Source organism: Ischnura elegans, chromosome 4 (genome assembly GCF_921293095.1).
Source record: "Ischnura elegans chromosome 4, ioIscEleg1.1, whole genome shotgun sequence".
In the NCBI taxonomy this organism is placed as follows: domain Eukaryota; kingdom Metazoa; phylum Arthropoda; class Insecta; order Odonata; family Coenagrionidae; genus Ischnura; species Ischnura elegans.
The window spans coordinates 1,626,643-1,653,004 of NC_060249.1; the positions used below are offsets into that span (position 1 = coordinate 1,626,643).

Genomic DNA, 26,362 nt, shown 5'->3' on the forward strand with positions numbered 1-26,362 from the left:
GGAAAAGAGTGAAATAGCTCTCTCGAAAATTTGCCTCCTAATTGATCCTTCTCTGTACGTGCATGTTTCGGAAGCGAAAAGTGCGAAAGAGGCTTGAGATAACCTCAAGGATCTCTTCAAGAGTAAGGGTTCTGTTGGACGGTTGTGTCACCTAAACAAACTCTCAGAGATGAAACTGTCAAATTATAGTGGCATGTCAGAATATATTACTGACCTAGTGAGCACTTCCCAGAAGTTGAAGGACTTGGGTTTAGAATTACCGGATGAGTTGGTTGGTGCAATATGATGCTGACGAAACTAACTCCGACGTATGAGCCTATGGTTATGGCGTTGGATCACTCCGGCAAAGATCTAACCGTAGATTTCGTCAAGTCCAGACTTCTAGCGGAGGAGAGCAGACGGGCCATGCATACTCCCGGTGATGCAGCATTGGTGGTTCACAGAGGACCACGAGAGCCAGCATTCGCGAGACATCAGAAACCGTCGTACAAGTGCGGCTTTTGTCATAAAGTCGGACTGTTATGCTAAGAAGAGAGTGGATGAGAGGAACAAACATCAGCAAGATGGGGAATTCAAATTTACATCCCACGGTCACAAGAAAAAACCTGAAATCATCGGACTTTTTTCCGCGGCATTTAGTGCTGGAATTCCGAACTCAGGTTGGATAATGGACTCTGGGTGTACTAACCATATGGCGAAGGATGGTAAGATGTTTGTTGATTACCATGAAAGTATTACTGAAATACCAGTGGCTGTCGCTAACAACACTCTTTCTCATGCTAAAGGGTCAGGTTCTTATAAGGTAATTGTTGCTGATGGTACAAAAATTGTTAGTGATGTTAATGCACATTCCTAGTTTAACTGCTAATTTAATGTCCATTTCCAAATTATCTGAAAAAGGATTGATTTCTGTTTTTTCGTCAAAAGGTTGTGCAGTGTATCATAGGGATGATTTCAATGTTGAAGGAGAAGTAAGAATTTAAGGGTCATTAGTTAATGGATTGTATATCCTTGATGAAGTGCCTGCAAATGATAATATCACCTTTGTTAATCCTCATTTGTCTAATGTAGTGGTTAATGCATGCAGAGAACAAGCTTTTCAATCTGTGGTTCCTTCTCATTCTAATAAAGTTGAAACTAATGTTGCCCTGTATCAACCTGAGTTGGTGATTTCAGTGAATTCTCCCGAACTTTGGCACAGAAGACTCGGTCATATCGGCCAAAAAGGTCTCTCTGGTATCAAGGATATGGTGACAGGTGTTAATTTTGAAGGGGCTCTGAACCAAATTTGTGAGGTTTGCGTCAAAGGCAAACAGCACAGGCAGCCTAGTCGCAATCCTGGTAAGCAGGCAACAGAGGTCCTCAAGCTTGTACATTCAGACCTGTGTGGACCAATGGACAATGTCTCCCTCAGTGGTTGTAAATACCTTTTGATTTTTGTTGATGATTTTTCAAGGAAGATTTTTCCTTATTTTCTCCGAAGTAAAGATGAAGTTACTAGCAAGTTCAAAGAGTTTGTGGCACTTGCGGAGAATCAGAGTGGGAAAACCATAAAAATTTTAAGATCTGATAATGGTGGTGAGTTTGTTAACGCTAGAATGTCCGAGTTCATGACTAGTCGTGGCATACAGCATCAAACTACCATTCCAAAAACTCCTGATCAAAATGGGGTAGCAGAACGAACTAATAGATCAGTAATTGAAAAGGCTAGACCTATGTCATTAGATGCCAACCTTCCTAAGAAATTTTGGGCTGAGGCATGTAACACAGCCGTGTATCTCAAAAACCGTTCCCCCCATGCCAGTGTCAAAAATGTAACACCAGAGGAAGCATGGTCAGGCCAAAAACCTAATCTTAGTCATTTGCGTGTATTTGGTTGTAAAGCTCTAGTTCATGTTAAAGATAGTCTTAAAAGGAAATTTGATTCCAAAAGTCAAGAACACGTAATGCTCGGATATTGTGAAAACTCAAAAGGTTACCGAGTCTATAATAACATTACTGGTAAAGTTATCAAAGCTCGCGATGTTATTTTTCTTGAAAATTCACTAAACAGTTCAAGGAATTCATGTAGCAATATGGCTGATGATATGCTTGGTTTAGATCGCCCTCCTACTATTAGCTGTGACAGTGGAGATATTGTAACAGTGGTCAGTGAACAGTCAGATAATGGAAGTAATGTCAATAATTGTGTTCCTAATGCTGAAGAAACCCCTGGTCAGAGCTTGAATTCTGATTCTTTAGCTAATCTTGATGAAAATACATACAGTGCCTGAGCGTAGATATCCTACACGGATTCGAAACCCCAAGGTCATGCATGATTTTCATATGTACCATACTGAATTGTGTGAACTTGACATTCCTACTTCTGTTTCTGATGCACTTTCTCGGCCAGATGCTTGTAAGTGGAAGGAAGCAATGAATGATGAGTTGAAATCACTCCATGATAATGAAGCTTGGGTTCTGATTGATAAACCAACTAATGCATGTATTGTAAAATGTAAATGGGTTTTCAAAATTAAGAGTGGGTCTAATGGAAATCTGGTGAAATATAAAGCTAGGCTAGTAGCAAAAGGTTTCTCTCAGCAACCTGGTGTAGACTTTGAGGAAACGTATGCTCCAGTAGTGAGACGAGAAAACATAAGAATGCTCTTATCCATGGCTGCACTTAATGACTGGGACAATTTGCACTTAGATGTGAAAACTGCCTTTTTGAATGGAAAGCTAGACGAAACCATTTACATGTGCCAACCAGATGGCTTTATTGAGAAAGGGAATGAAGGAAAGGTCTGTCTTCTTCAAAAGGCTATTTATGGCCTTCGCCAGGCACCTAGAGCCTGGAATAAGACCATTCATAACTCATTGATCAATCTTGGGTTGACTCAACCTAAGTAACATTGACCGTTGGGCCTCGGTTGGGGAACCGTAGTCACGGTTGGCTCATTGTGGGTAGATATGCCTACCAAATTCCGCTGTTGGCCCAACGCAGATATTGTTCGTCGGCCCAACGAAACGGTTTATGCTGTTGGCCCAACGGAAATCCCCAACGATGGCCCTACGAAATAGATTATCATTGGGCCACCGTTGGGACATCATACCATTTCCACAATTTCCGCCATGAGAGCTGCAAACAAAATTCCGACAAGATCTTCAATGTAGAGATGGGCGAAATTCCATTGTAATCGATTTATCGTATTAAATGGTTATCGGATCGGTAGCATCTATTCATTAAAAAATAAGGATGGCATAATCGCTAGCTTTGACAGTCAGTGCTACCGACAGGCAGAATAATTATTTTAAGTTAATTTTTTAAGAATATATTATAAGATAATTTTTGGAAATTATGTATAGCTCTTTTTTAAGTAATGTTCTGCTAATTTTCTGGTGTTTTCAGCATGGTATTTGACATAAATGGTTCCAAGAAGCGGAGGCTTCTTTAATACGACTTGTTAGTATATATATCCCGGAGGACACATGAAAAATTGTAGACTGTGTGTTTCGAGTCTAACTTAACCGATGGAAGTTCGATATGGGCCGTGAATAAGCACGATGTATACGTCGATTGCATACGTTGCAGGATGCGGTTCACATGTTTCCCTAGCAACCTAACAACCAAGACTTGTTTGGTTGTTAGGGCTTTGTCTTTGTGATAGCAGTTAAATAAAATAAGTCGAGTGCTTCTAACAAAAATAAGGCATTGACGCTCATTTGGTAAGTCTTACAAAACTGGCATTCCTAAAATCATGTTACCTTAAACAGATAGTTTCGTGAAATTTTAAACTTTTCATCATTAATTTAGATAGATCGATATGCATATTTTTTCAGATTGTGGCATATAGTATAAGTGGAAGTTTTAATGAAAACAGTGTTTCAATGGACAAAGTGAGTGATTTAGTCCTCTCTGAAGAGAATGAGATTGAATTTGTATGAGTAAACCTAAATAACAACTGCACAATTATTATTTTATGGAAAATACATCAACTATTATACTCAATCAGTGTTTCTGTGATTCCTATTAATATCCCTAAATCTTGCACTTATTAATCCAATTAAGTAAAATGGACTAAACTTAACAATTTCGTTACCGAAGACCAGAGAATAGGAATTGTGAAGGCAATTGAATAAAATAACTCAGGGGTGTACATCTTGCAGTGTGACATGTTTGCAATTAAGGAGGATTTCTTTAAATTACCTCTTAGAAGTGGTACCATTCCCCTATGAAAAAATTGTATAAACCTGTTTCAAAATTTTATACAATTTATACAATTACCATGGCAATTGTATAAATTGTATAAAATTTTGAAACAGGTTTATACAATTTTTTCATTGGGGTTGGTATATTTGTAGTAAAAAAATTAGTACCTGGATGCAAATTGCAGTCCACCCAGATTTTATCTAAGTGTGATTTGTTGCCCTACAAAGAAGATGGACAGTTTTTGTGTGTGCCATATTGTAATATGGAAAGGTGCTGTTGAAATTTTCCTAATTTTGTCCTAATAAAAATTGTCCTAATTTGTGAAAATAAAAGTTGGGGACCTTCTGAACTGATATTGATTTTTTGTTTTCCACTTTTAACCACTGTAACCTTACTTTGTCCTATAGCATTGATTGTTAATGTATTTAATTTCATTTTGATTTATAGGGAGCTAAAGGTAAAGATTCTATCTACCGGTATCATATCAAGTGAGAAGGTAAATTAATTTAACTCTCATTCTATAAAAATGAGAAATGCCAGTAAAATATAGCTTTTGTTGGGAAACGGATGGCAGAATTTAAAAGGGCCAACGGTTTATCGTTGGAGATTTGTTGGCCTTGGGTTGGGAATACGAAGGCCCGACTGTAATGCTCTGTTGGCCCATCGTTGGGGAATCGTTGGTTGGAATACGGTTGGCGAGGTGGCCAAATCATACCATGGGCCAACCGCTGTGTCCCACCATCTGCCAACAGAGGGCCAACCAAAAATGTTACTTGGGCAATGATATAACAATATGACTTATGATGATGAAAACTTTGTTGTTTGTACAGCATCAATAACATACAAAGCAAATACATAGGGTGATAACAAGGTTTTTAAAAATATACAGATATACAGTCAATTTACGTCAGATTATGCTTCATTAGTTTTTACATGAAAGACTGCTGTCGGGAATCGCATTTGAAAAGAGATTTAAAAACTTTCTTAACACAGTGCTGCCTTGCCAATTGCATTAACAGATGAAAAATTTAAGATAAATGCAAGTAAAAATCAAAGAAGAGAACTTGCATATTTTTTTTCATGAAGAAAGCCGGTGAAGTGGTATTGCACCATTGTTCGAAATCTTTTTTATATGCTGGCATTGATAATTCAATATTTTTATCCATCTCACAGTGAGTATCATTGTAATACATGGTAATGAACACTGTGGCACACAGCAATTCTTGTTAGATTTCCCTTTTCTTGGAGAAAAAGTCATCGGAATATTCTCCATAGCAAGCAAACGACATTACTTCTCCTCAGAAGAACATTTTCTGAATGAGCCGTGCGCAAAAGTATACCCGGACCAGTGATTCTAAATTCGCCCGGTAGTTGGCGTGTAGTTGGCTGGAACCACGAATATAAGTCTTGGATTGCAGGTAGGCTGGGTTCGGTGCTGGCTTTCGGATGCTGCTTTCCGGAGGCAGCATTTTCCGGAGACAGGATTTTGCGGGACAGGGCATTTTGCTAACAGGGCCATTTGCGCGAAAATCCTTTGCGCGAAAAATCCTAAGTTCTGCGGATAAGTTCGGAGGAAGTTCGAGGAATTTCTGGGGGGGGAGGGGTACCAGAAATTTTGGGGGGGGGGGGGAACATTAAAAAATGCCACAGAAGAATGATGAAGATAAAATGGATTGACCGTGTGAGTAACCAGGAAGTGCTAAGGAGAGTAGGAGAAAAGAGAAGCCTCTTAAAAACATTAAGCAGAAGAAGGGACAACTTAGTTGGCCACATTTTGAGGCACGATGGTCTGATGAAGACAATCGTTGAAGGACAAGTGGAAGGGAAAAAGGGCAAGGGACGGCCCCGAATGAGTTATATAGGACAGGTTATAAAGGATGTAAAAGAGAATTAATATGCAGCTATGAAGAGATTAGCGGATAGGAGAGAGAAATGGAGAGCTGCGTCAAACCAATCTTAGGATTGTTGACAAATGATGATGACAACAACGAGAAGTGGGTAATAGTAAAATCCAGGATTCCATCGATGAAAAGGGGTTAGAAAAACCATGACATAAAAACGAACTATTTTACAATTGTTATTTCAGTAATATATTGCTTCGAAGAGGATATTCCCTTCAGTTGCCTCGGATGTAGCAAGTAAACTTGTGATTGTAATTACAAAATAAATAACACTAATGTGGGTTAAATCAGACGAATGTAAAAAAGAGCATGATTGAGTCTTACCACTTTGACACACTAGCACCTTTTGTCTTTACAAATTCACAACAACTTGCAAATTTTATTAAATCCCAGTTTCCTCTTATGAATTCCCAATTCCAGATTTAACATTTAAAGCTTGGGAGTATCAACCCTCCCAGCTTGCTGCTTTGATTACAGAATTATGTAACAGCACACTTCTTGAACCAGTAGAACAATCATATGTACTTAAAAAAGTAATTCTGGTGCCCAAAGATATAACCTGACATCCAATACTTCAACATTTTGTACACAATGTTCTCAAAGTATTCGCCGAGGCGTGACCCTCACCTGACCTGTGATGGCAAATCTGCCATTTCAACTAGAGCATGGGTTATGCACCAGAATAGATGGCACCATGCAAGAAGACAGACTGACCTAATCTTAACCCACCTTGTTAACGTAGTGAACTGATCAGCCTACCTTTCATGTACATGATTTCAGGCAATGTGTTTAATGACAAACTTTCCCAGGTCATTTCAGAATGGACTGGATGAGAATAGTGGAAAGGCATGGAGTCACCTGGATGGGTTGTGTCGACAGTGAAAGGTCCAGCAGCTGGATGTTTGAAAATTCCCCAGGATTTATAGGTACAATTTTTTACAGAGGAAATACATACTGCCTTCCATCACTGATTCAACTCAAAAGTTGGTTTGGATACGTAGGGTAGAATTCACTCTGGATTCAGCCACAGGCAAGTGAAATTAGAGCATTCAGAGAGTGGGGTGCCAAGTTCCTCACCCAGAGCCACCTTGCACTTTGAGGTTTCTGTTTTTGAAGCGTCTAAAGATGTCACCTGGAATATGAACCCAAGTGACCTACCCACTATGTTACCACATTCCCTTTTCATTCCTGACTATTTTATTACAAAATTGAAGGAATTTTTGATGATCAAACTTGAAGATTATTATCAGAAAGAGTTATGCAACTCAACATTGCAACCACAACAGCAGTAGAATTTCCCCCAAATGTGATCACATGAATCACCGTGAATGCAAACAAAGCAGCAATGAAAGAGCTATCTCTCCTGACGTCACATATCGTTTGCAAAGTCAGCTTCGGCTAAAGGTTGTGAGTGGGAAAATAGAGGGACCAGGGTTCCAGAGAAGCAGTGTCTGAATTTTCGCAAGTGTTAATGAACGCTTTGGTTACCAGTCTTCCAGCATTAGCACAGGCTGAAGGTCATTGAGTCATCATGGCACACGGACCAATAATTGCACTTCAAAGACGTGTCCAGATAAATCCATGGCCATGTCTGCGTGACTGACCTTGAAATATGATCAAAATTTCCATTTTTCTTTTAATCTGTCAACCGTAGTTCTACGATCGTAAAATTAAGATTGAGGGATTTTTAGGGCTTAAGGACGAAATTCATGGCTTTTTCCAGGTTTCTTCACAGTATATGAAATTCACGGCTTATTAACGGTTTTGAAGTTTTCAAGGTTGAGTGGGAACGCTGGCTACTCTTCCTTATTGACACCACAGAAACAGTCAATTACATAATTCCCTGTGAAAAATAATAATTGATGAGATTATACCATTTCATTAAAATTGCCAGTGATTTCTAGTTTGTCATTGTGTTAAGAATTCTAGCAGATTAAGCCTAAAACAACTAAAATCCCAAGAAATACTGCTCAAACAGACCATCGAACACCCACTACAGTGGAACCCCGATTTATCGTTCGCCGCTCCTGGTCCCAAATTAAGTTCCATAAAGACAATGTAATTTTTTCCCGCATCCATCGTTCCCCGAAGTATTGTTTGAAGATCGCGGTCCCGTCGTAAATTTTCCCGCATCCATCGTTTGACAAAAATAAGACGAATTGTTTACAACGTTGTTTATGGCTAATTACGACAGACACAAAGTTTAAATCTTCTCCAGGAGATTGAAATACGATAGGGAGAAGCTGAGTGCCGTGGGATAGTTACATTATCGCATTTCCCAAGATCCGGTATCCCCCACCATTCAGCACTCGCCTCTCCCCATCTGAAGCTTTCCTCTTCTCCGAAATAAAAAAAAGGTCCCAGCTCAAGCAGGGATTGTATTACGAAGACCTTAGCTTCGAAAGAAAATATCAAGCTACTCGAGAACAAATGAAACCTTTTTCACGCCTCCCCCTTTCTCGACCGCTGACTTTTTTTTAGCTGACTCGCTTCAAAGATTCCCACCTCTGGAGGTCAACTGCTGCATGAATCACCGATTAGCCCGAAAGTTGTGTAAAAATGAATTTCGGCAATTGGTATTGTATTTCTATTAGATTGAGATATTAGTGATGTGCACGTAATTCAAAAAAGAATGATACCAAACACGACATATTTCTAACGTTATTTAACCATTTTAAGCAAGGAAATGGTTGGAATAATAAGATTGTGATTTCTGGCGAATATCGATATCCTCGCAGCTGCTGATAGTGAGCTTCACGGCAGTTGATGCGGATTTTTTTTCGAAAACAGGGCGTCTGGTTACAATTTACGAGTTACACTACAAGTCTCACTTGTCTGAGGTGCTAACGAAGCGATGTCTTCTCAAGATATTTTGTTTCTTCCTACTAGCAATCTGAATTCATCTTCTCATCTAGAGCTACGCGACTTATTGTTAGAAATGAGTGGGTAAGTTTCCTTCTCTACAGGATAAAAAATTTGCGCAGTCTTATGGTCATGCTTCACCCTCTGCAGTAAGCTCTGCTTACGCCGCATGCGATAGCATTAGTGCTGAACTTCACCTCATACGGGTGGTTCCGTACTTTCCAGGGTGGGTTGACTTAAAACCTGCGAGTGTTTTCCGTGTGGGTTCAATAGAGTCCGGTTTCATTTTTATTAGTTTTATTCTTATTCGTCTTCGGAGCTTTGCACTTCCAAAGACACGAGTGAGAACTTTAAAAGATAGCCTGAAAATAATTGAAGACGAAGAAAAGAATCCGGGCTAGAAATGCGTGAATATTACAGCACGCCTCGGTATGTCCGCTAATACATGACGGCAGGGGTGGGGGTAGAGCGAGATCCCTGGTGAAAACAAGAAGTGGGATGAAGCCGAAGATCAGTTGGGCGTGCCGCTGACGATTAACGCCACATTGCCTCAATCATATTAAAAATTTAATTGCAAGAAAGGAACATTTCAATTAATGAACTATTTTTGGCCTTCTTGATCCATCTCATAACCAATCACTGCGACGGCGAAATCGGTTGTTTGAGGCATAACACGCACATTTCTCTTGTAAATACGTGTACTTGAAATGGCATTTGATGGATAAGAATTTTTATATCAGACAAGAAATGCATAATAGCAGTGAAAATTCCGAGTGGGGTGAAACATTTTTTAGCAAGGCGGCGTGTTCCTTCAGGATATTTGAAAGAGATATAATCCGAATCAACAATATGACCTGGGTGTTTCGATAAAGGAATAATAGGCCTGTAATCAGCTAAAATCTTTTTTGAATCCATTAATGAATGTCATAATTCGCAAAAATCCAGCGTTTCCTGGGACATAGGCAACCCGGACAAACATTCCTGCATTGATCGTTTTACCGCATTCATCGTTTTTTTCATCCATCCCCCTGAAAAACGATAAATCGAGGTTACACTGTATATCACTATCTTGAGTTAAACGACTCACTGTTCTCCTGAAATCAAATCAGAACTGGTGAAATGAAACTTTAATACATATAGCTTCTGCAAATAAACAACCACGCCTAATAGAGAATAGAAGAGGAATAATTAAAAGGTTGAAAATAATCATAATTCCAAGTCAGAAGGATTACATAACCAAAAATTTATTGAACTTAAATTACAATTTTATAATGATGGAGCAGCTCAATAGTTCCTGGAAAAGACGAGAGAATTCTGTTAAAAACATTAGACATTTTTAATATCAAACCTTATGCCTCTATTAAAACATCACTACTTCATTTCCATTCCCACAGCCTACTTCTCAAGCTATTTGAAACACAATGCAAGAGGCCTTAAACCTTTTGCAGTTAAGTTGATGACATCACTAATTCTGAGCGGCTTACCACTGCATGGCCAGTAGGGTGGATCAGAAAATTTGATTTTATTCAAATCCATCTGGCCCAATGAAAAACTTAATAATCATGGTCATTACCAGTAGATTTTGCTGACTTACTACCCTTTAGGGCATACAGTAAACTCTTGATTTTACGAAGCAGGATTTTACGAAGTTTTCGATTATACGAAGTGATATTGCGGTCCCGGCGAAAAGCCTATGCTAAATACATGGCGCTATTCGATTATACGAAGTTTCGATTATACGAAATATTTTGAATTTACGAACCTCGGCTCGGTCCCTAGGAGCAAATGGCATTCGTTTATACGAACTACGGCGAAAAATTTGTCAACAAAACTAGTTACGCCGGCGTAAGTAGCTAAAAAATCAGCGCTTCCAACTGTGGTCCATCAAAAGTGCGAAATCGTAAATGATAATGCAACTTTGGAGAGAAATGGGTCGCCAAAAACCTCACTGTGGGAATTTAGGGGGAGTAGGAGTTCAGTTAAAATATCGCGGCTGACATTATGCCCCTATTTACGTGCCTGTTCGTAAACATAGCATCGACAATAATTCGTAGTTTAACATGTCAGGAAGGTCGCGCGGAGTATTTCGTACACCCCGAATTAACCCTTTGCACTGCTGTGAACGTACTTCGAAGACTACTTGACTACTTTTCGCCGAAGCACTTCGAAGGGTCCCTAATCCGGGACCCTTTCCTCGACGAGCTCACCCTCGCTGGCCCCTGAAACTGGGCTATTTTTTAATGCATTACCTGACGCAACCCTGGGTTTCAAAGGGCAAAGGTGCCATGGGGGGGAAAAGAGTAAAGTGCGTGTTACTGTGGGGCTGTGCGTCAACCAAACGGGCACGGACAAAATAAGCCCGTTGTCATTGGGAAATTTGAAAGGCCACGGTGCTTAAAACATGTAAAATTGGAAGCCCTCCCCGCTTTTTACCATTCAAATAAAAACAGCTGGATGACCCGAGAAATTTTCCAGCAAACGGTTATACGTCTACAGAGAAAAATTGCTGGAGAGAACAGCAAAATTGTTTTAATAATGGATAATGCCACCGTTCATAAATACGTGGAAGATCTAAAATTGGCTAATGTTCGAGTCCTCTTTTTACCCCCGAACTCGACTAGCAAGTCCCAGCCCTTGGACCAAGGCATTATCCAGGATTTTAAAGTCCTATACCGGAAGAAGCTTGAGCGGTATTACTTGCGATGGATCGGTATGTATACATTCACCTATTTTGCTCATATGCGTTTGGATATCGATTTAGATATTTTTATTCATGATTATCATTCTTTCAAATCTATTTGCTACTTTTATAAATGGGAACAGAAATTAATAATATCCCGAAATGGACGTTGATACATGCAATCCGCGCCATAATATCTTTTCGTGTATATATTGGCCTTTGTGAATGAACAACTTAAATATTTTAAGTACTGGGCTCTATTTACCGCCAATTTATATTTCAGGCTTCTCGTAATGAAGACGCACTTCCAAGTCTAACCATGAACTTTCTTCTCACGCGCTTCCCCGTTCTCCCATGGTGGGGTTGTGTCTTTCCAAAGCCGTCCCTTCCCTCCTGCCGCCTTTGGCTGATCTTGCTGACACCCACCTTACGCATCCCAAACCCCTCCTTCCCCAGCATTTCCCATTCACTCCCTCCCTAAGGAGACTGAGCTTGTGTGCGTCGCAAAAAAAATACGGCCCCCAAAAGTAGGCTGAGGCAGAGCTGAAGGCCATTTCCCCTTCCTTCTTTGTCCTGCCCCCTTCCCAGTCCTTGTGCTGACCACACTTCTTCCCTCAGGCAATCCCCATCCCACTCTTATTCACCCCACCCACTGGGAACGTTCCCCGATTGTGGAGAAGGGCATAGTTAATCTTTACCTGCAACGGGGGGAAGTTATTAACCGGAGAGAGGCGGAAGAAGTATCTTCCACTATCGGGAAAATGGTGCCGCGCTTATAATTGTCTCTCTTCTTCACAGCTGACTTTTCAATTGAAATTAATTTCTTTGCTCTTTCCACACTATATTACGATTATGGCGCAACTATTTTTTAGTGCTAAAACTAAGAAAATCTTTTCTCTATGTCAATGATCCTTTGCCTAACTTTCAATACGGCGGAGAAAGGAACACGAAAACTAAATGAGGTGACGGTACAGGTTTTTGCGTGTCATTTTTTGGGAATTCACGCTAGCGAACCAATACTTAACCACGTTGAGAAATGATAAAACGTCTCTTGTAGGAAAACAATCAATGTGGATAATAACGTTTCTATCTATATTTCTCCGATACTGTAAGATGTTTCTCCTGTCGTTTTCCGGTTGGAACCTTGCTCCTGTCGGCATAAAAGGAGAGAAAAATACTATATGAACAGGTCATCTCACACCCGGTATGAAGAATACAGTCCTGATGAAGAATTAAGTCTTTTATGGCAACGTCTGCGAAGATGATGGAACACAGTAGTCGGACGGAGAACTCAAACAGAATTTACTTCAAATATTCGCCAGAAGATAATCACATCCTACGTTATTTATGATCGTAATTGAATCTCAGTGAAAATAGAGCACATTCTGCTGAAAATACGAAGTAACTCGAAATATTAACTTACGAAGGTTATTTTGGAAACGGGCTAAGACCCTTGTTTTTCTTTTTTTCTCGTCACTGAGCGATAGAGGGCGACATAAATGGCGGTTAGGCCGGCTGCCGCTAAAATTCCGTGGGTGTCAGAAACAAATATCTATCTTTTGCATACTTAATAGTAGCTATTGGCTCCTAACCACAAATTTATTACTGTTAATTCTTATAATAAACATTGCAATTCATTATTTGATTACGTTTTCTAAACTGGTCGGGAATTTCTTTAGCGATCGTTGATGTTGAAGTATGAACAAGAAATGGGAATTTTATGGTGGTATTTAACGATTTTTCACATCATAAATCGATAGCAAAAAGCCTTTTCTATGAATTATACCGAGAATAACCTCCGAAAACATTTAAATAAGACCACTAAAGACAAAAAACGGCGGAAGAAACAAAAGCGAACATTTTTTTCGTGACTTATGAAAAAGGTTTGAATTTACGAAACTCGATTTTACGAAGTGCCAATTTTCCGGTCCCACTGACATCGTAAAATCAAGAGTTTACTGTATATAGCTTATGCATTTTGTCGTATCTTTCACAGTTTAGCCACAAAATGCCAAAGTTGAGTCTCTTGCATCCATGACGCAGCGTGGGCGTTGGAATTATTTCTTCACGGATTCAAATTTGGCATTTTGTGGCTAAACAGTGGCAGATATGTCAAAATGCATGAAATATTTGCCCCTAAGATTAGTTACTCTGCAAAATCTATTGGTAATGACCATAAATATTAAAATGTTCAAATTTTGACATTGCCCCCCTAAATTGCATTTGAGCAAGGGTCAGGAGTTCACCTAGAGGTCTCAAATTTTTCACGTATTATTTTTGATCAGTCCTTGATATTCTTACATTCCGGCAGTTTTCGGAGGCCCTGAAGCCATTTTCGGCACCAGTATCTATACAATTCTGTCCCTGTGGTGGGCACCTTAATCGGTAAAATACTATAATAAATAAAAAGATTTGGGGAGGTTTATCCTATTTGATCCCAAATCGCATACCCCAAGTACGGGAAAAATTCCGGAGGAGGGACTTTTCACCTCCTTATCCAGCTATGCCCTTTATTTTTCCATGATTAATAAGGTTAAATAATGTCAAAAATGTAATTCCTGCGAAGGTTTCCTAGTTTCAATGCTAAACTCTGGAGAAATAAACGATAAGATTTTAAGGGAAAAAGGAACACGGCTTTTCCGGAAAAATGGTGCACGGCTTCTACTGGTAAATACAATAATTCACGTTCAATTCTCCCCTGTGGAAATTTTTTTTCGTAATATCCTTCTACTTTTTCGTTTGCAGAAACATTCTATTCTCAATTAATTCATGATTTACACTGAAAATTTTAATTCTGTGCTAGGAAAAGTTTTGTACACTTGTGATGTCTGATGTTTTGCAGATTTTTCACATTCATTTAACACGGTGGCTTCCTATGCATCATTTCATTTCTGTGTCACAGCACTGCATTATTAAAATACACATGTATTTGGTTTCCTTTTTTGTTGCAATATGATATTGTGTACTCATTCTTGCCTTGTTTTGGAATCTGATTTCATTAATAGAACTTTTGTCACCTTGTGGAGTAAGAAAAAACACAACCGGAATAGCTATATTCTTTGATGATTAAAATTGATTATTTTCCTAACAGGAAAAGCAAAATTTACCAACAAGATGCTTCTCTGGAGCCTCTTGTTAGATACGTGACAGCTCACTGAGTGAAAAGGTGGTTGACAATCCCAACTCCGGAGGAAGAACCCATTTTCTCCCTGGCTCGCCTTATATGGATTTCAATGGTTCTTTTCCAAAGATTTGAAAGCTGGGCTTAAACTGTAGGAGTCCACAAACCCGTATTGCCTTGTAAAAGGAATCCTAGTACTTGTGTATCTTAAAAATGCGTTATTTTTTGACAAGGAAATAAAATCATTCAAAGAGAAAAATTGGGAAACTCTCTCATGCCGCATGAGCACAAAAATATCGTCACACATAAAAAGTTATATTTTCAGTGAAAATCATGAAAATAATTGTGAAAAGCAGGCTTTTGTAAAAGAAAAAGTAGAAAGAAACATTTTCTTAAAATCCGTGGACGAGACTCGATCTTAGAAGTTCAACACAGGAGTTGTACTCCGTAGCCATTGTGCCTCGACAGTGTTTGTATTATGTGAAGTTCTGAAGGGAATTCACAGCCAAATACGTCGACAGCCACCGATCCTTGCACCACTAGTGACTAAAGTTGGAGTGCGAATGAATGCGCAGAGACCAGTTTCACAGTAATGCTGCAACTGCTCCCTAGTGAGCCTCCTATAGTAATATTAACTATGTTGGTAGGTTCATTTCTTTGTCCAGGGAAAGCTATACATTGAAGGAAGCAATTGTGTAAAAGTGAGAATAGTGAAACAGGTCAAGGGCTGGCCATTAGGGAAGATCGGAGATATCAATTTTTTTTTCACAAATCCATCTGGCCCAATGAAAAAAAGAGTTGTGGGACTGATCAAAAATTATACGTGAAAAATTTGAGACCTCTAGGTGAACTCCTGACCCTTGCTCAAATGCAATTTAGGGGGGGCAATGTCAAAATTTGAACATTTTAATATTTATGGTCATTACCAATAGATTTTGCAGAGTAACTAATCTTAGGGGCAAATATTTCATGCATTTTGACATATCTGCCACTGTTTAGCCACAAAATGCCAAATTTGAATCTGCGAAGAAAATATTCCAACGCCCACGCTGCGTCATGGATGCAAGACTCAACTTTGGCATTTTGTGGCTAAACGGTGAAAGATACGTCAAAATGCATAAGCTATATATGCCCTAAAGGGTAGTAAGTCGGCAAAATCTACTGGTAATGACCATGATTATTAAGTTTTTCATTGGGCCAGATGGATTTGAATAAAATCAAATTTTCTGATCGGCCCTACTGGCTATGCAGTGGTAAGCCGCTCAGAATTAGTGATGTCATTGACTTAACTGCAAAAGGTTTAAGGCCTCCTGCATTGTGTTTCAAACAGCTTGAGAAGTAATCGAGCTCATTTTCTTACACTATATTCTTACATTCCAGCAGTTTTCGGAGGCCCTGAAGCAATTTTCGGTATCACCAGTATCCATACAATTCTGTCCCTGTGGTGGGCACCATAATTGGTAGAATACTTCATTAAATAAAAAGAGGTGTTCTGGAGGGCCAGAGCATAGAGCCAAATGGCCAAAATTGCATATTTTTAATCGCATTTTTCCCGATGTTCCGCCACCTATAAGTTATATTTTCAATACGCCAGCCGAAAGGTATTAAAAAACACTTCCAGAAAACTTTTTTTCTTTTTGGCCCTCTCAAGCATATTTTATGAAAACGTGCATTAGAAATTTTCAAATCGCCGCCATATCTTCTTGTCCCGCTCAAAGTTCTTGAAAACAATTGGAAATCTGCTTCATTAAATAAGGTTTCAAATGCCGCAAACAGCATTAAAAAATATGCATTCTTGACCGAGAAATTTAAAAAAAGAGTGAAAATCGAATTTTCGATCTAGTCGGCCCTGGTGGGCATCTAGCAGGCTGGAAATGTGGGGAGGTTTGTCCTATTTTATCCCAAATCGCATACCCGAAGTGCGGGAAAAAGTCCAAAGGGGGAACTTTTCACCTTCTTATCCGGCTATGCCCTTCATCGACTTAGCAATGAACCACGAGTTCCTTTATTAGACCGCACCCAAAAAGCATTGGGAAGTTCGTTTTTCCTCACCAGGCGGCCCAAAAATGGGGGTGTGCAGGATACACCATGGTGCGGCCCACATGAGTAGTTTCGGTATTACAGCACCGTAACCACTAGACCACATTTACAAGTACTTGCATAGCGTTTTGAAGGGAGTACATTTCAATTGTAAATATTTAATTCTCTTTTTTAACTATAAGATATAAAATAGAGCTTAATGTTAGCTAATTGAGCTTGAGTTTGAGCATTAAACGATTACAATCATCGCGTAGCTTATCTCTTGCGGGCTAATGCATATGTTGCCTTGTATCCTATTTATTGCAAGCGGTGGGAATCAATGGAACCATGGGAGTGGAGAATCCTGTGTAGAGTATTAATGGAACCTACACCCCAATGAATTCACCAACTTTGTGTACAGCAACTTTCGACATTGCTTTTTTAAACATGCCAGAGAGCAAAGCCGAACTCTGATCTATGGAGCACTTTTAATAAATTCCAACATCAGGTCTGCATGGATAGCATCTTTCTAACCTTCCGATTTACAGACTTAAAGAAATAAAATACAAGGCATCATTATAAAGCATGACTATGCACCCTGACTTCTTGAGAAAAAAACATTCAATTTTTAATGGAAAACAATATCCTTCAACTTCCCGCTTTGAACAACCTGAGGATGATGGGAGAGTTGGCCTTCAAACATGGAACTATAAACCAGGAAAGTATTAAATCTTACACAATACTATTCAAAATTCCACGAAGTAATTTATGGAGATCCAGGACCGATATATCTTTGATACATCCTATTTTTCGTAAGTAGAATAGTTAAAACTCTGTGTGTTACTGCTGAAACTTTGCAGATAAGACGGCAAGTATGGCCAGTCCCAATGCAGTTTAAGGAAGGCGGAAATCATTCAAGATTTCAGTGTTAAAGTAATTATCAATTTCCTTAGTAGGATCTACAACTTCAATCAAAAACTTTTTGAGTGACTTATTTCAAGATGGGGGCAATTAGAGTGGCAAAGCAACATATCAAACATTCCCGTGGTTTAACATGTAACATTTAAAAAATTACATACCACCCTCTTTGCATACACAAAACAGTTCAATGCAACCAGTAAATAATAAAAATAAGTAGAAATGGGTTGTTGAAATAAATCATAACTTATTCGCCATATGCAGTTTGCACAATATTATATAAAATTAATAAATTTTGATATCACCCCACATTTTCCTTGAACACTTGACGTAACATGAACGGCCTTGAATTTACGTGAAAAAAAAAATCCCCTGGACTGGAAATCAAACTATGGACCTATGGCTTCAAGGACCACTGCACAGACCACTGTGTGATCCAAGTTCCCAAAGCAATTGTACAGAGGCTTATGGAATTAGATGTTATGCCCTCGTGCTTCATCCAAGATGGAAGAAAAAGCAGACCAACGACTAGATGCTTGCATTTCTAGACGAAAAATTGGACAATTTTTTCGCCCTCTTCCCAGAAAGTAATTGTCTCCAATGTACATATTTAGTGAATATGCTGCTAATTTTTGACACAATTAGCTGTTGCAATTGGCTTCTTAAAGGTTGCTGTTACGTCAGGCAAACTTCTTAACTTAACTAAACTGCAACGCACATTAAAATCCTACATCCTCTGTCTCATGTAATAAAATAACAAACACGCTTATCAAGGCTTATCGATCCAGTTCAGTATTGCATTCATTACACCCAAGTGAATAACACCACACACCGAAATAATTAAAATTTTGGTGAATTCACAATAGTTGAATAGCTGAAATATATGTTTACTCATACCATTGTTCCTAATGTATCAGATTTTACCGTAGAAAACGAAATTGTACGGCCTGATTTTGGCTTCACAATGGATCATACAAGTTTTTTTGTCAGAAATTTGCACATGATACAGAATTACAAACCCATCCTTAATGCTTTTTCAAAGCAATTATAAAAAATGGCCCATAACTTTAAGAATCAACTTACTTAGCTAGAACACCGTCTTTCTTCCCGAGCCTAACAATGCAGTCGTCAGATTCCCCCTGAAAATAAAAATAATTACTTATTTCATAATATGCATCTATATATAGACTGCTATGGAATACGATTGGAGATACTATTTCCACTTTGTGCATTAGTTCTATTTCTTGTAATGTATATTTATAATGCTTCATTATGAAATTTTTTTTTGTAAAACGGATTAACACCCGTAACAATAAGCGTTGTTATTAAGAACATATATTAAATATTCAGGCATTACATGAAAAAAATTCATTGGATGAAACCTCTCGAGCTTTCGATTTTTAATGAAATCTTTCGAACTTTCGATGAAGTGAGCTTTCATGCAGGAATGATTTCGCATTGTAAAACTTGCTATCAATTCAAGATTTAGCGAGAATAATTGCCGAGTTGGATAACTTTTGTCGGCTCGCATATACTGAGGTGAGTTACACCGAAAGTTAATGAACTGTCTAGAAATCAGCAAGGAAACACAAAATACAAGACCTCTACGATGGAACTTGAAGTAAATATTTTCTTAATAAAACTTTTACAATTACCATTCTCCTAATGGCCCCACAGATGGCATACATTTTGTATGTTTCCGTCATCCTTCCAGTAGTCGGATCGACATCGGCGATGTTAATCTGAATAGACGCATGGTCCTTGGCGTGAATGATTCTATTACTCGCCGAGCTGTAAAAATATTAGAAACGTGTTATAACTGATTAAAATACGGAACTTGCGGCCGAAATGACGTTCTAAATTCAGCCCACGTGTTACCAGCTTACCATTTCCTCGGGCAATACAAGTCAACAAACTCTCCGGCGTCGTTCTCCATTATTTCACACCCTAGAAAGACATAAATAACGCTCTTTAATATTTATTACAACAATGTAAAGATTTATAAACACGAATACACACAATTTATGGTAATTACCAACAAGCTCCGAAGATCAAGAACAGTTGAAGAACTAGAAGCTGGAAGGCGGAAGTTGAATTGGTAGAAAGCGGCACCTGGAGTGAGAACTATCGGTTAAAAAACATAGGACATACGTAATCGTGCAAAATTGCTTGCAAGTGGACTCCCTTAATTTACAATATCAACGCAACGCAATAGTGCTTATAAATAGTATAGTAAAACTCCATTCCTATTGTTTACAATTAATTGGGACTCCAATCAACATATTTTTGTCAATATACGTTCCTGGGGACTCGATTGACTAACTCCAAAGTAATATTCTTGAGCAGTAGGAAAAGGGCTTCTGCTAGATGTAACTTTAATTGTTCCTTTTATACCATTGTAGTTTACTTTTACTTCCAAGGACCTTACAATGATTCCTCATAGGGTTCTTGTCTACTTCAATTAAAGGCGAACAACTTATGATTCTGCTATAAAATTCCCCACTGATATCCTCAGTGTAGTGTAAAGATACATCGCCACATGTTACAGCAGGTAAAACATAGATTTCCAGCACATTCAAGTTTACCTTCACTCTAACTAAAGGCCATATGACACGGGGCACGTACTTCCACAATCTGACTTGTGAACGAAGGCACAGTCGAAATTGTGTCGTGTTTAGTGGTGAATTGCTGGAACACACGCGAGAATGAGATAGCAAAATAGCCCTTTCTAACTTCGTGCGTGCATTTACGCTATTGAACGTAATAAAGAGGAATTGATGCAGTTCTAACCTGTGCAATTACGTGTCCCGTGGAAAACGGCCTTCTGACGCCATATCGCAGAGAGGAATTGCACACCACCAAAAAGTCCTCTGTACTGATGATACTATTGACACTGAAAAATGCTATTTAATGTCTTATGTGAGAGTTAATTTCTGGGATTGTTATGACCTCATTTAGGTTTACCTATATACAATGTAAAAAAGCATTATATTGATGATATACAGATATAAATGTCCCCATAGTAGGTAACTTATAGAAGAGTGTACTTAACAAATAATGAATGAAGGAATTAATTTCAGATGAATGAAAGGATATCTGTAAGAAACAATTTATGGGGTTATTTAGTTTAACTTTATTTCCTGTAAAAAATGTACCATTATTTCCCAGAAAACACAATGTGTTGCAGAAACGTTGCAAAAGGGTTGCAGGAAGCAGCTAGGCTTTTGGCAACATTTCTGCAACGTCTTTATTACGTCGCTGATACACTCATTTGGTCTGAAAAATTTTATAGCATAATGTGGACCCGAAGACGGGAGCTGGAACGCGCCCGAAACTGTCGTCCGCAAAACATGTATTAACGCGGTGTAAATCCGAAAAACCATCACCAAATAACTAACCGCGGAAGCCTCCGTAATAATTTTATAGCATAATAATTTAGCCAGAAGATATACATACTTAAATTCGATTTATCCTATTAGTAAGATACTGATTGTATGTGAGGGTGGAATACTCACTAGGTTGCAGAAAGGTTGTGACATGTTGCCGGTCTCTTAGTGGAGTGTTTTTTGGACATAGTTTTCCCCAGACATGTATACAAATATGTATGTGGTTTTTAAAGCGTATTTTCATCTTCTGAAGCAATATGCCTCTCACAAGAAAAAAAATTTTCGGCCTTAAGACAATTTTGTCACACTTAGAAAATTTTGAAGCATATGAGCAGGGGCGTAGAGTACACAGAAACCCTGCATTTGAGATAAAGAAAGGAAAGACGGCATAATATTGTTATGTATATTCACTGCATCGAAAATATCGATATTTGCATATTCGAAACCAGGGGCAGATCCAGGATTTCTTTCTGGGGGGCACAAGCAAGGTTGCATCCAAGATTTTGTTACGGGGGGCACAAGTAATAAAGAGGAATCGTAATACAAAAACGAGCCAAATGATAATGGGACCATATTAAAAATCTTGCATATTTTTTAAGGGTATGCAGGGGCACATGCCCCGTACCCCATCCGCCTATGTTAGAAACATCGAACGCGTTGCTACTCCATCTCGTTCCCTCCAATGCTTGCATTTTTCAGTGTGGTTTTGTACTCTGCAAATCTTGAAGAATATCTATAATTTATAACTGTGATTTTGCAACGTTTCGATTACGTTGCAGCAACTCCATGTTGGTTACAGCGCAATGTTTTTGCAACCGTTTTCACAACACTTTTGGGTTAGAGGGTTGTACAGATAAGGCGTTTTTAGAATAAATACAGTACAATCTTTAACCTAACCTTCCAGTAGTTCATCATTGTGGACTAAAGCCTTCCCATTGTCAAAAAATATTTTTGTTAAGTTTAAAACGAGAGATTTTTCAAGGCATGGTGTGAATTAATTTTCTTATTTGCAATGTAGGTTGCGAGTTTTTTCTATTCTTATATATTCTGTATCAAGTTATGGTTATGTGATCCACTGCATTGGGAAAATAGGCAACATTATGAAAGGAAATATGATCTGCTTCGACTGATATCCAAGGCAAGTAGATTTTCATGTGAAACATTAAAGGATATGCTATTTTAACCCCCTTAAAGTTTACTTTTTCTCCCACAAGAAACATATAAACTTCACTCTGTTCCTCATGGCTGAGTGCCACCAGTTTGCCAATGAATAATCGACCTCTAGATGTATAAGTCAGCTGCGAGACAAGTGAGTTCACTCATCGAATAAGCAGCCGTGGACGAAAAGCAAAGGCATTCTCAGGGGATATTGGTCTATCCTTGGGTAAGGAAGACCATTTAAATGATACCGAAAACCATGAAGATGCTGTGACTTGGCGACTGGTGGCCACCACCCTGGAGACTGGAGCAATAGTACCTATTTCCTTCCCTCCACCATGACGTAACCACGACATCTTCTGGTTGGTCAAAAAGAGGTCTAAAAGACGTCGTTCAGATGGACAAACAAACCTCTCGATCCCAGGTCAAAAATACCTATCCCACCACCATGACCCAATTGCGACCTCTTCTGGTTGGTCAAAAAGACAGCATTTTGATGGCTAAAATATTGTGTAAAATTCATCAAGAAGACATATTTTCTTCCCTCAACCAAGATCCAAGGAAAACCTCTGAAGTGATCAAAAATGCGAGATACAACATGTAGAAAACTTACACATGGCACTAAATATCGACAAAATGTCTATAAAATATCTTATAAATCTTTTGCTAATATCAAGAAAATATCTTCAATAACTTTTAGACACCCTCTAAATATGTAGTAGATATCTTACCTCTCTAAGGATGATCTGTGATAGGGATGTGTGGGTAGTGCTTTTTGATCTCGAGTGGAGTTGAAAACTACTCGCAAATATTGAGTTTGGTCATTTCTGGATCCTGCAATATGACAATGAATGCACCAACTTATTCGCATTTTTCCTAACCCCATGAAAAATTTCTATTCTGAATGCTTAGCTTGATGTAAAAAGGAAAAGATAGCAGAAATGTTGATGGTAATTGCATCAGAATCAGGAGATGAATGAAAATTAATGTCTCTTAAACAGTTCCATAAGTACAATTGAAATGAACTAACCTCTAGTAATATGTTGTCAATTTAATTTGCAAATGTATCCAAACTGCTAGAAAGAGCCTTGAAAAAAGCATTAGTACCTCTCTAATAAAGGTTACATACGTAAATGAATCATTTAATATTTGATCTTTTCAAATTCTCATGCAGAAAAGTCAATTGTTCTAAATGATTAGGTAGCATGCTTTGACGTCTCCATGTTACATTATTACTGCCTGCAGAAAATTGTCTTGCGCTACTCGTGTGGCTGGACAAGTACTCCTCAACAAAATAGCTATATTTGAAAACTCTAGGAATTTTTATTAAAAAAATATGTCAACGATTTTTAAGGATCTTGAATCTTCAAGGAATTAGTTGGACGATGCGAATGAACTACATACAGAACTTAGCTTTAGCCATGTGGACGAAATTTTTTTTCTTGAATTCTCTCTTTGTTAAATCAACCTAAGCAACTTTGGTTTTCTTAGTTCAAGATGGAAAAAAATGCTGCACAGGAATAAGCAAAAATTAACATCAGACATACATAATCAAGTAGGCAAAAAGATGGCACTGTTTGTGACGTCAAACAGGGAAAAACCAGCAATAGGGTAGTTTCCTTCATCAAAGAAAAGTCATTGATGGCGATTCGTTAGCCACCATTAGTGTACTCATAATATACAAATTATATGATTTTAGAAATCCCAGTTTAGATGAATGGCAATGGTCAATTTTATCCTCATTAGGAAAAGGCCAGATTGGCGCCCATGCGATGCCACTCCACATGACGTCACAGGGACCTAGTTTCTATATGAGTCGATAGGAGTTTTACATCGTCTGAGATTACCAATGCATGCATGAGGCACAGAGCTCAGGGAAACGTCTCTTAATAATCACCTATTGAAACTGCCTATGGTCGGAAAGTTTTCCTCGTTTGATAAGGTATTAATAATCCTTATTTAAGCCAAGCACTACCTGCAAGCAGGGTACTCTACTGCCTGCTAGCAGCCTGCATCACAGCGGTGCACACATCCTCAGCCCAAGGTCACCTCACGCGGTGGGAGCGGAAACCAGAATGACGTCACACGGGATTTTCCCAGCATTCATACTTTGCCATCACGTTTTCGCATGCTTGAAAATTTTCACTTGTAATTTAATCGCAAAAAATAGATATCGTCATTTAAAAATATAAAAGCATGAAATGCGTACTCCAGGAGTAATAATCTTTCGATCTAGGCAATAAAAAAACTATAGGAAACCACCCCATTTTCGTCGGCAGATTTCTCCAGGGCAGATATCGACAGTGACCATAACATGGAAATGGTGAAATGCCATCTAAAACTTGAGGAGGGCTGTGAAAAATATATGGCAGGTTGAAAAATTGAAGGAAGCTCAGACAAAGTGCAGTGATGGAAAGAATATCTGGAAGATTTGTACAAAGGAAGCAGCCTAAATACGAATGCTATCGAAAATGAGAGGGAAATGCGATGATATGGAGGCTCCAATTTTAAGATCAGAATTTGATGCGGCTCTAAGAAACTTGAGGAAGAATAAAGTCTTTGTAATTGACAATATTCCAGCATAGCAAAAAAATACAAGAAAAAGTCGTTAAATCAGTTGTACAAAATCATACGTGAAACGTACTAGACAGGTGAAATACCTGAGGACTTGAAGAAAGGAACATTATAATCACAATTCTCAAGAGGAAAAGAGAAGAGAAATGATTAAGAACTGAGAGCATCAAGAGAGAGAGTTATAATTTTGATTCATATAAAAATACACAGCCTTTTGGATATTACTTTTTCAGTATTTAAGAATCCAGCTACACGAACAATTTGAAGCAGAGGGAACCCACAGAAAACAAAATAATGAACTCAAGTTGTACAAGAAAAATTTGATATCGGTATTGAAATCACATATAATATGTACTTAAAGTTTTTGTTTACATACACTTTAATAAAATTCACCATACAACTAATTTTGACACAACAATGCATCATCTTCAGGTCATGCAGCATGCACTGCAGCCATAGTATCTGAGGGATTATTGTGTCCAAAATAGTTGCATGGTGAAGTACTGAAATTTGACATAAACGATAACGTTTAGGCATTATTTCATATCATTGCAATCATTGACATCTAGTCTCATACCATTTGTTGAAACAATAGTTCAGTCCCATGGATGGAACAATAGAGCGTTAATAAATACAGGAAACGAGTCTGCATGAAAGAATGCTGCATCCCTCCTGGGTTCACTTGGCTTCATCAGTGACGGATTCCGAAGGTTCGCAGGAGAGCAGCCCCATCATGTTCTGCAGCATGTCTTGGTGAGTCTCATCGTCGCCCTCTTCGTCACACAGCTCACCAAGCACATAGAGAAAGGCATCGTTCTCGTAGGTGGGGAAGAAATACCTAAATCAACCGAAAATGAACCAATCAAGAGCTACGTCATTGTCTTCTATTATTTACATCTACAATCTAAGTCTACATGATACCCTGCAAGCCACCTCGATTGGTGCATGGCAGGGGTTTTATTTCACAGTTACATACACAGGTATTCCTCACTTAAAATTATGAAAAATTTCCTTGGAATTGTCGTGTTAAGCAAATTTTGTGTTAAGTAAGAGGTGTATTTCAGTCATTATAATTTACAATTTGTGCACCATGGGCTGACTTTGTATTCATGAGCACCTATACAGTTGATGTGGCACAATGATTGTGAATCCAAGTGATTTTTATCTTTTGTAGAGCCAATAACTAGTGGAGATAAAGTGGGAAGATTACATACTTGAATAAATAGAGAACAGTCATGAGACACAACACTACACGAAACTGTTACCATTTCGCTATGACACGACAATGTTATAGCAAAAACCACATTACGGGATTTCGTGCTAAGCGAGGGATACCTGTACTTGAAATAAATTTGCACTCCACTGTTTCTTAAAATATTCTCTGAGGCATGACCCAATGATAGGTGACACCCGACTTACTCCCTGCACCATGGCAAATTTACAATTTTCTTCATTTTGCAACTGTCACAATTCCGAGAAATGAGACTTTAGAAACATAGAACTGGGAGTGCTTATAATTTGCTTAATGGTAACATGTGTGGTGCGACCAAA

The 26,362-nt window shown here is 38.5% G+C and overlaps 2 protein-coding genes across 4 annotated transcripts in view; both read right to left on the reverse strand.

The window, feature by feature from the left end:
• Positions 1-10,183: 10,183 nt before the first annotated feature.
• Positions 10,184-19,805, reverse strand: LOC124156984 (40S ribosomal protein S21). Of its 2 annotated transcripts, none has more exons than XM_046531427.1 (5): positions 19,729-19,805; positions 19,580-19,640; positions 19,349-19,484; positions 18,777-18,832; positions 10,184-10,249 (listed from the first exon to the last, which is right to left on the reverse strand). In XM_046531427.1, exons 2-5 carry the CDS (start codon positions 19,627-19,629, stop codon positions 10,240-10,242), a joined length of 252 nt encoding a protein of 83 aa, XP_046387383.1. In that variant the 5' UTR covers positions 19,630-19,640; positions 19,729-19,805; the 3' UTR covers positions 10,184-10,239. The 2 variants fall into 2 exon arrangements, with proteins under 2 accessions (XP_046387383.1, XP_046387382.1); XM_046531426.1 differs by having other exon boundaries at positions 19,713-19,784.
• Positions 19,806-24,977: 5,172 nt separating this feature from the next.
• The window catches only part of LOC124156981 (zinc finger protein 277), a 41,758-nt gene continuing 40,373 nt past the window's right edge, over positions 24,978-26,362 (reverse strand). The window contains exon 9 of one of the 2 annotated variants that reach the window (XM_046531423.1): positions 24,978-25,649. In XM_046531423.1, the coding sequence (XP_046387379.1) occupies positions 25,490-25,649 (160 nt within the window). In that variant the 3' untranslated portion in view covers positions 24,978-25,489. The remainder of the gene's footprint in view (positions 25,650-26,362) is intronic. The other variant, XM_046531424.1, reaches the window with a different exon arrangement.

Excerpts from the sequence above, each read along its gene's own strand:
- LOC124156984 (XM_046531427.1), bottom strand. The coding sequence starts at position 19,629 with ATGGAGAACGACGCCGGAGAGTTTGTTGACTTGTATTGCCCGAGGAAA. Across the intron at positions 19,485-19,579 it reads TTGTATTGCCCGAGGAAATG|CTCGGCGAGTAATAGAATCA; the intron begins GTAAGCTGGTAA and ends ATATTTTTACAG. Across the intron at positions 18,833-19,348 it reads GTGGGGCCATTAGGAGAATG|GGGGAATCTGACGACTGCAT; the intron begins GTAATTGTAAAA and ends TTTTATTTTCAG.